The sequence below is a fragment of the Condylura cristata genome, unplaced genomic scaffold (assembly GCF_000260355.1).
Source record: "Condylura cristata isolate star-nosed mole 26May11 unplaced genomic scaffold, ConCri1.0 scaffold00005, whole genome shotgun sequence".
In the NCBI taxonomy this organism is placed as follows: Eukaryota; Metazoa; Chordata; class Mammalia; order Eulipotyphla; family Talpidae; genus Condylura; species Condylura cristata.
This window is the reverse complement of record NW_004567106.1, coordinates 31,412,554-31,422,956: the sequence shown is the minus strand read 5'-3', so window position 1 is coordinate 31,422,956 and position 10,403 is coordinate 31,412,554. Positions and strand designations below refer to the sequence as shown.

At 42.4% G+C, this 10,403-nt stretch overlaps 1 protein-coding gene across 1 annotated transcript in view; it reads right to left on the bottom strand.

Moving 5' to 3' along the window:
• FKBP9 (FK506 binding protein 9, 63 kDa) overlaps positions 1–5,159 on the bottom strand; it is a 40,275-nt gene extending 35,116 nt beyond the window's left edge. Inside the window, exon 1 of the mRNA XM_004676844.2 lies at positions 4,797–5,159. Within this exon, the coding sequence (XP_004676901.1) occupies positions 4,797–5,029 (233 nt within the window). The 5' untranslated portion in view covers positions 5,030–5,159. The remainder of the gene's footprint in view (positions 1–4,796) is intronic.
• Positions 5,160–10,403: the final 5,244 nt, after the last annotated feature.

The following is a 10,403-nucleotide window of genomic DNA, read 5'->3' as shown; positions in this document are numbered from 1 at the left end:
TACTGTCCTGCTCCCCACTCTGTCTCTGGTGAATCCTCTCACCGCCCTGCACCTCTGGCCTGTACCCCAGCTCTATATGCGTAAATAAATGAATCTTTTTTAAAAAATCATTGAGAGAAACACTTTGCAAAGTAAAATCATGAATGACTCTGCTCTTAAGGGATTTTGTTTCTAAAGAATTATGCAAGTTAAAGTGTCAGAAGCCTGTAAATAATGTATATTTTACACAAGCTCTCATTCCAGTAAAATATAGCCAAATTAAATCATCAACATGAAAGCACAGTAGCTCGAAATGGCCCGCAATTAAAAGCTATGCCATTAAGTCTACACAGAATGTTTAGAAAGCTTGCCAAATGCTTCAGGAGAGCCGAGTAAGAATCTAGCTAGGAGGCTAGACTTTTCCAAATGTTTGCAGAATTGCTCTGGATTAACACACAAACAGTGGCTTCCTTTTATCATGTGACTTTTCCATAGGAAAAGCCATTATGCAGACTCACGCTTTAAAAGTTTCCTTTTGAAGTGAGCATGTTCTGACCTGACAGGTCTTGCTGCCACCACTACCCCTCCACTCTGCCCTCACACCACCTGGGGTGCTGCCCAGCCTACTGGCTCTTCTCTGGGAACCAGTGCCCAAGAGGGGGTGAGTCTTAACCCCCCCCTTCACTTAACAAGCAATTTAACACTCTCTAGGGTGGACACCTGACCAGTTAAATTCTCTCCTAGGAATGTGGAATGGAGAGAGATTCCAGTAAGCCTTGCTGGACCAAGAAGCTGCCTATGTGGCACAGAGAGCCTGTTTGTTGGAGCCCTCCCCCCAGGGAGGGGAGAATGAAGTGCCCCCCCCTCCCCCCCCCCCCCCCCCCCCCGCAAGCCCTCAGGAGATGTAGAAAGTCACTTGTATGATTCTGGATCCTCATGAGGAAATAAAAAGAAACTCTCTCTTTGTGTGGGTTTCTTCCCCCCACCTCTACCCCACCCCCCATCCTACTTCAACTTTAAGGACAGCTTGGTGTTTTCCAGAAAACAGACAATTTTTCACTCCAGTTTTAGATTTGCAGCAAAACTGAACAGTTGATACAGATTCCCCACATGCCTCCAGTCCCACATATGCATGACTTCAACTATCACCAGTATCCACCACTAAAGTAGTACGCTTTATACAATCAAAGAACCTACACTGACACATCCAGTCAAAAGTCGGCTTATATTACAGATCTCCCCTGGTGTTGTACATTCTATGGCTTTGGAAAAATGCATAAGGATATGTATCTACCACTGTGGTATCATATAGATTAGTTTCACTAGAGAGCAGGATTTTTTGGTCTGTTTTATTTTTGACTACATCCCAGCACCCAGGATGGTAGGTATTCAAAGAATATTTGTTGAATGAAAAAATAAGTCAATGAATGATTTCTAGCATATGTAAAATGAAGGTGACCTCTGTTAATGAGTCCATGTTCTTTTTCTTTTTTTAAGTAAAGGTTTCTTATATTTTCTTCCTATTTATTTATGCATACAGAACTGGGGTGCAAGCTAGAGGTGCAGGGGTGGTGAGAGGATTCACCAGAGACAGAGTAGGGAGCAGAACATGCAGAATGACAGAAGTACACTGCTGAGGGGAGTAGCGGGAAGGTCAGGAGAGGCCTGCCACGCCATGTGGGTCACCTCCGGGGCCAAGGATATAACTTGCACTCATGCAACTGTGGCTAGCTTGCAGTGCTGCGTTTAACCCACTGCACCACAAGGGAGGGTCCCCCATGTTCTTTTAAGAGCAGCTGTAGGTACAATAATGTTATTGAATGTCTGCACTTAGAAGGGCAGCAGGCAAGCCTGGGAACTGCAAATGAGCTGATCAGATGCTTGCGTTAATAAAAACAAGAGAAAGTCAGTCCCTAGAAGGAAATCAGAGCAAAGAGCTCACCCCTTACTGCTCACTGCTAGAAAGCCTCTGGGACTCCTAAAGGCCAAGTCAGGAGTGGCTGACAGGATGCCAAGGACTGGAAAATGATCAACCTGCAGCAGGAGCTGCTGTCTCCTTGGGTCTGGAGCAGCGGCCACAGGGGCATACCAATAAGCCCATGGAGGTGCCAGATCAAAACTAAACCAAGTCCAAGCCAGTGGCCAAGGGCTAAAATGCTGGACTCCTGGCAACTGCAAAGGTCCCTAAGCTGAAAAGACACCAACGGCCCCAAGTGCCAGGCAGACTTGGGGGAAGAAAGTTCTGTGGAATGAAAGGCCCTTTGAGGTTTATGACTCTGGTCAGGGCTATGGTTTTCTTCTGGACAAAACTTCCAAATCAACAGCCAAAGCCCAAGACACCTAGTGTTCAACTTCCCCCAAGCTTTCAGTGTAGGAATAAGCAAAATCATGCCCTCGTACACCATAAATTCGCAAAGGAAAGGTCATCACTCTCAAGTGAAGCAGCCACATGAGCCTTTCCCTCCCACTCGCTTGTCTATAGAGCAACCACAGGGAGCTTTGTAAATTGCGAGGTCTAAACCCTCAATCCCTAATTACAACTCTTCAGTAGTTTCCCACTGTCCTTAGACAAAGTCCAAATTCCAGAGCCAAGAGACCTCTTCTCACTTCTCTTTTCCTCCTATGTCACACCCCAGAAATATGGTACACTGCAAACCCCAGGGTCTAGACTCTAGCACTAGACTTCTACATACAAAGCCCCATTTCACCACTTAGCAGCCAGGTTCCTTGAGCAAATTACCCAAACTTCCTGAGTCTCTTTTTCTTCATTTGCAATGAAGAACCTACTTCACAGTAAGTGAGGCCAAATGAGTTCATCTGAGATTAATATATGTAAAGGCCCATGGTAAGAACTATATGGAGAGAATGTGTTATATTGGTCTGTCTGTGATTACCTGGACTATATGTGGTAGATAAGGGCAGGACATGCTCTACCAGGGCGGATACCAGGAATGAATAAATATATTTTCACGGACATATGCACTTTTGCTGTGTAATGACTCTTCTGTGCTCTTTCCACTGTCCCACACTGCCTCACAGTGGCTTGTGCCTACAGAGTAGAAAGTATTAGACTAAATGTTCTACAGGAAATTATAAATTTCCATCAAAACAAGCAGGAAATTCTTCCCTATTTTCTAACTAATGAAGGAAAGAGGATATGCAAATGGCCCATAAGTACTGTATCACTAAGCATTAGGGGAATGCAAATTAAAATCTCATTGAGATACCAAGTCACACCAACCACAGAGAGCTAAAATCAAAATGACATCTGCTCCTATGTATACACCCCAGGGTAAATGAAGCTTACATCCACCACAAAACCATAGATATAATATTCATAATATCATAACAGCCAAAATACATATGACAAATATCCAACAATAATGAATGAATAAGCAAAATGTAGTAATATCCATACAACGTGAACATAAAGAGAAATGAAGGTCTGGCATAACCTGCGACATGGATAAATCTTGAAAACATTATGCTAAGTGAAAGAAGCCAGTCACAAACCCCACAAATTACAGGATCCCAGGTGGAGACAGAAAATAGATGAGCTGTTACCTAAGACTGGGGGGGTGCAGAGTGACTGCTAATGGTCCAGAGATTTTTGGAATGACAAAAACAGTCTGGAATTAGGTAGTTGTGATGGTTGTACAACTCTGTGAATAAAAACCAATGAACTGTACACTTTAAATGGGTGCACTGTGTCGTTTGTGAATTATGCAATAACAAAGCTGTTTTCATAAACAGCAAGTAAACCATAGTAAAAATGACCACTTTTAAATACTTGCTGGTGCCCCATCGTATGACAGCACTTGTATATTCACAGTCCGGAATTACAAAAAAAAAAGAAGTGTGTTCTTTAAAAGATAACTTCAGGAATGAAAGCAGTGCACGAAAGGCATGTACATAGCAGCAGTCAATCGACAGTTTTCTTTGCCTGGTCTCCTGATTCACTGAGAGAAGCACGGCCACTGACTTGGTTTGTAGCAAAGCATTGGGGAGGAGAGCAGCCCAGAGTTGGAAGAACCAGGGGGCCTGTGATCAACGACCTAAAACAGTAAAGATGGGACGGGCAGGCGTGGTGATCTTTGGGCAAAGCTGAGGAATGCAATCTTGGAAGAGAGCAAGGCCCAGTGGCAAAGCCAATTGAGGGTCTGGACTACCTCGTGCCCAATCACCGGAAGGGGAGGGCAGTGATAGTCACACACGTGGGCACGGACTGGAACGGTCTGCGTTTCCATACGACTGCTTCAGCAAGTTCCTTAGCCTCAGTGGCCTCAAATTACCGCACTGGTAAAATGTGGATAATGATAGTGCCTACCTCAGAGAATTTTAAGAGTCAAAGGAGTCCATTCTATGGAAAGTACTTGGAAGTACGCCTGGCACATAGTAATAACTCCATAAATGTTAGCGGCAGTTGTCATCATTATCTGCAAGAGGCATCATCTGACTAGAGACTCAAAGGGTCGTCCACAGGAAACAGTAAAGGGAGTGGCAGGCAGATGTCAACACCTCCTTTAGGGGGCATAGGGGTCTCGTGAAATGGCTATCGTATACCGATTTAACGTCCTAATGCTCAAGGTCCCTTCCAGAACTCCAGTCCAGAGGGAGATGGGAAGAACTAGGGGAGCTAAAGGGTAGGGAGGCTCACCCCCAGGGCAGCGGGGTTTAGGGTCCAGGAGCGTTAGGGTAGGAGCGCAGGGGCGGAGCTGGGGGAGGTCCGTCGGGAGGGAAAGGCCTGTCGGGAGAAAGGGAAGGGAGAGAAGGCGCCGCAGCCTCGAAGGCCAGGACGCTCGCTCGCGGCGTGGTACCTGGAATCGAACTTCTGGCCGTCGGGGAATGTCCCCACGTAGTGGTAGCGCACGAAGTCGCCGCTGCGCACGGTGCGCGGACACTCGTCGGGCACAAAGCGCCTCTCGATCTGCAGCTCCGTGTCGGAGCCCAGGCCCAGGCCCGCCACTGGCGCCGCCTGCCCGGTCACCCAGAGCAGCAGCAGGAGCAGCGGCGGCAGCGGGGGCCGCCAGCCCCGGGACCTGAATGCCATCCCGGGCGGCGAGGAGAGGAGCGAGAGACGGCCGCGGGGCGCTGCGCGAAGCCGGCGAGGGCGTGCGGAGCTCGGGCGTTGCGGGTCCGGCCTGGGAGCACTGCGGCGGATGCAAACGTGGAAAAGACTCCCGGCCCTCCCCGGGCGGCAGCCACCACCCCCTCTCTCCCGCCCTCCGCCCCCCGGACACATCCGAGCAAGGGGAGGAGCCCTGCACCGCCCGGGCGGGTCCTCGGAGCCTGCTGCGTCCGGAGAGGGTTGGCAACTTCGTTGGGGACCCATCCTGGAGCGAGAAATCTTGAATTCCTCGGGAAGGGGCGGCGCCCCGAAGTCGGGAGAGAAAAGCGTCTACTGCCCTGGCCCACACCCAACTCGCCGCTTGTCCCTGGAAACTCGGGATTTAGTGCCCGGAGAGGCTCTTACGTGGCCAGGGATCCAATTACCCTTTGCTGCTTTGGGGGAGAGGCAAACTTAGATTTTTGTTGTTTGTTTTCTTTTGATTTAGTTACAAGATAAGATTCTACTTTTTGAAAGACTGGAACCATTCGTCATGATTCCCCCACCCTCACTCCCACCCCAGCATTTTTTTTTCATACTTAGAGAGAGGGAGAGGCGTGTATTGCGAGACGCCTCTGGGGTCCAGACGAAGGTTTTAAATTGCTGTGTTTTCTTTGCCCAAGCGATTAATGGGTACAGTGTGAGTTAAAGCTTGGTAGCCAGTATCACATACGGGACTAAGCCAGGTAGGACTTCATGAGAGACCCAGATGTGGTTCAATGCATTCTTACCTTAGAAATAGTTGTGTTATTTATTTAAAAATAAATAACACAAAATTACCAAAGAAATAAATTCACCAAAAATTGATTGGGAAGTCAACAATCCTGATCCCCGAACTTGATAAGGATAACATAAGAGCGCGTGTGTGAGAGACAAACTGGGCACCTATCTAATTCATCAAGTAAAACGTTAGCAAATTCAATTAAACAATTTATTTATGAATAATACACTGTTGTGCCGACTACCTGGATGATTTTTTCACAAATTAATTAAAATCTCAGTGTGTTTTGTCAAATGAAGAAAAATAATAATTAGAACATTATCACATCTTTTAGATCCAGGTATATAATAAAAAGTACATATAGTAGAAAAATTAAGCCACCAAAAGAAAAGCTCTCATTGTCCTAGTAGAGCTCATTCAATTGAGATAAAAATCCTATTGTTATAACAGGCCTGGCATATACCTGCCATTCATTGTGGAGTACTTCTATCTTTGTCTACATTTTTAAGGATTTTAAAGGTTTTGTGGCCTCTGAGGACTAAACTACCAAAAAAGAAGTAAAGAAAGAAATCATATTTCTATCTGTCATCCTATTAATAGGGTAGAGAAGGAAAAAATTCCCAAAACCATACAGACATAGACTAAAAAGACACTTGATAAAATTCAACTTTAAAAAGCAAATAATAAGTCTAGGTGCTACACCTGTCAGTTGTGAATGAATATCTGTGAATCTCAAAAATAGTCTTCTTTCAATCTCCTTATCTCAGTAAGGGACATAAACCTTTATTCTCATTTTCCATATCATGGCCATCACAAAGTTCATTCAGTTTTGCACCCCAAATTACTATATATTCTCTTTTAACTCTTCTCCTTTTCCCCTCCTCATTTCTTGCCTGACAACAGCAGTAACTTCCCATCTGATGCCCCCCACAAAAACATGGCCACTCCTACTTTGGCACCTTAACTAATACTTAACTAATATGAAATTGAATGTAAAAATTAAATTATAAAATTGAAATACACAGGCAAATTTATAATCTTGAGGTATCCCAAATTGTGTGAGCTCATCCCCAGCTGTTGAAGTCATTGCCAGCAATCTGGGTTTTTCAGTTGAAGCTCTTCCTGTAGCAGAGAAAAGCCATGTTATATCCTGTCGGACTCCTGAACCACCGATTTTGTACACATAATAAAATGGCCATTTTACCACCTAATATTGGGATGGTGTATCACACGCAACAGACAGGAGCTCTAATAATAATAAAGCAAAGTCAGTACATAAGTAAGTCGTTCATAACAAAGGGAATAAAAGTAAATATAGTCACCCTCACTAATAACCAAGAAAATAAAAGGAATGACATTTTTTTACCTCTTAAATTGGTAATATTAACATAAATGAAATAACACACATAAATAAATTTACACATTGATGGGTTGGACACAGGAATGGATGTTTTCACATATTTATAGTGAGTACATATAGTGAGCTATGATAGCCCACTGAAGGAAAGAGAAAAATTATTTGAAGAACACTAAGGGCTCTTGCTCTACTGAAAGATTTACCATCCAAACTGCATAAATAATAGGGATCCAGCTAGAGAAGTTTAGAAATCATTAGAACCTAGGATACTAATGAAGGCTGCATCTTCTGTCTCCACTTCTTGTTTCTGCATCTCTCTGTACATGAATTTGTCTCTGCCACAAGTCAGAGAGCAACATTCCTGATAGATCCCAAGTCTAATATCTGCAGCTTTTTTTGTTTCCAGAAAAGACCAACTCTTTCCCCAGATCAACTTTTAAATATTAATTAGGGACAGGAGCTCCGTTAGTTGATCAACTATGACAGGAAGGCTTTATAAATACAGATATATATATATATATATATATATATAATCCCCAGAGAATAGGGGATTTTTGTGCTTTTTGTTAGTATTTTTGCAATTTGTTTCAAAAGCCCTAAAATTGGACACATTTTTGATATTACAATAGCTGTCCTACTGATTTAACTCAAGGAATAGTTAAAGGTGCGTGCAGAGACTCATCCATGAGAATATTACAATATAACTTGTAATAGAGAAAAATAATTCAATAGTATAGGACTATTAAATTTTTATATTTTACAATTGAACATCAGTATTTAGGATAACTTATTTGTGAATTTGCCTAAAATTTGGCCAAAATGTATTTATAACCTCATCCAAACTCCTGGTATGTTCGTGTTTGTGGACTTTTGATTGAAAAAGCCTAATCTGAACATTGCCATGTGACCTGCCCTCTGGTTCCAACTGCTGTGTTATAAACCATCTCCTCTTAGCAACATATTTAGTGCCATGGGTTTTCACATTTTTGTGCTTTTTGTTGGTATTTTTGTTATTTAAAGTGGCCCCTGACTGTTGTGTTAAAGTGCTGTCTTGTGTTCCTAAAAGAGGAAAGCTGTGATGTGCCTTATGGGGAAAACGAATGAGCTTCTCTCAGGCCTGAGTTAAAGTAGCATTGGGCAGGAGCTGAATGTAGATGAATCCACAATATATATTAAATAAGGTGTCTTGAACATACATAGAATAAAACTAAATATTGATCAGTTGGTAAAAATTTCATAACCCAAGACTTGTATGTACTCTGAGCACGTGGTCTGTATTCCCTTATTTAGTGTTCATTCGGACTTTCTGGATCATCACTACTGAGACGAGTGAGAATTAATTGCACTTGGAGCGGACTTGCTGGATCATATGACATTCTATTTTTAACTTTTTGAAAAACTGCCAAACTATTTTAAAGTGACTGCACCCTTTTATTTTCCCACCAGCAATGTATGAAGATTCCAATTTCTCCATTTTCTTACAGGCAATTCTGTTATCTAGTAGATAATAGTAAGCAATCAAAAAAGAAAAACATGATGAGCAATCAGGAGAAAACTATTCTTTCTTGAAAATATTATGGAAATGTTATTATTTTTGTATGTTGAAATTATAGACTTTATCATTTTATATTCTTTTTCTTAACTGTTAAGCTATGTTCAACTTTGATATACCATTTTTGTAATAATTCCACTGAGTGTAGAATGAGCTACTCAAAAATATTAAATGGACTCCAGTGACAGGAGCCATGACCCATACATGGTGGTGAGAGTGGAATAATCTCTAATGTACCTTTCAAGCAATGGGTAATGGGCTAGAAATCAAAAGGATATGAGTCCAAAATCAGACAAACTTAATTACACTGAAAATTCTTCCAGATAAGCAACACTTGAATTTAAATATTAAACTTGTCTAATGGCAAATGTCTGTTCAGTTTAGCTTACCGAATAGCCAATCAAACCTCAGCTGGCTCGTATGCTGTGAAGCATATTCCCTTTGGGAATAGTGGTTTATGTCACTTCATCCCTGGCACCTAAAATAGCTCCTGGCACACAGTAGTGTTCTGTGTTTATCGAGTGCGTGAAAGAAGAGATTTATGGAGTCCCTTCTTTTGGGTAAATCCTCTCCCCTGTGAGCCTTAATTTTGTTACTTGTAACTTGAAGCGCCTGCTCCCTACTTTGCCTATCAAACTAGTCAAATTTCTAATGTTATTATTGAATCATCTAATTCTAGAGAAATCATGAAGTAACCATTGCTAGGTTACTAAATGTCGTAGTCTCAGCTCTGGCATAAGGGCTACTTTCTATGGTCCTAACTTGTCTGCTACCTTTAAAGTGTGTGCAACACAGCCATTCTAGCAAATTCTGATCTCAAAAACTTTCACCTGAGCATTCATGGTATTTGTGTCCCTTCTCCAACCCCACCAGTACACACAATCAGGTCCACTGAACTGCCCAGGAATTCCTGACTGTTCTCCAATCCATTCTTTCCTTCCCACAGTGGGCTTTATTTTAAATTACATTCATTTCTTTTTACTATTTTAGTGATCTATGTCAGCGTTTTTACGACTTAGTGATCTATTTCAGAGGAAATGTATAAGAATTCACTTCAAATGGTGCTCTGAGAGTGGTCTTTGCCTTTACTTCAACTGAGAAGTAAGACTATTTCTGGTATTTTATACTCCAGTCCCAAAAGGGGTTTGCACTCTGGTAGTTAGTTGCCTGAAGATAGACTCTAGTAGTGATCAACAACCAGGCTTTCGTTTCTCCAGAAACTTGCAGGATGGATTTAACTGTGTTTCAAACTAAGAGATATTCTCCCAAATTAGTTTAAATGCATTTTACTTTTTCACAAAGTGCATGACTTTCCCTTCCTAAAAAAACAAAACTTCCATTCCAAATATCAAGGTCAAAATAAATGAGGAACTCAAGATGACATCAGCCCCATTTTTTTCTGAGACCTGTGTTAACTGGTTGAAAAACAGTTGCTAATTATCATCACAAGTGGCAGGTCCAAAGTAATTGTCAAATATGTTAGCATTTTTCCATTTCTGAAACATCAGTAAAGAAAAATCATTCCAGAGTCACAACATCTTCATGGTAGTCTAATAGAGCAATCAAGCCATCTGGGTTTATGTTTTCACCAATTAAGAACTGGTAGTTTTAGGTCCTCCCTGGTGGCGCAGCGGGTTAAAGCACTGCACTGGGAAACTAAAGCCACTTCCGCATGAGTTCGATCCCC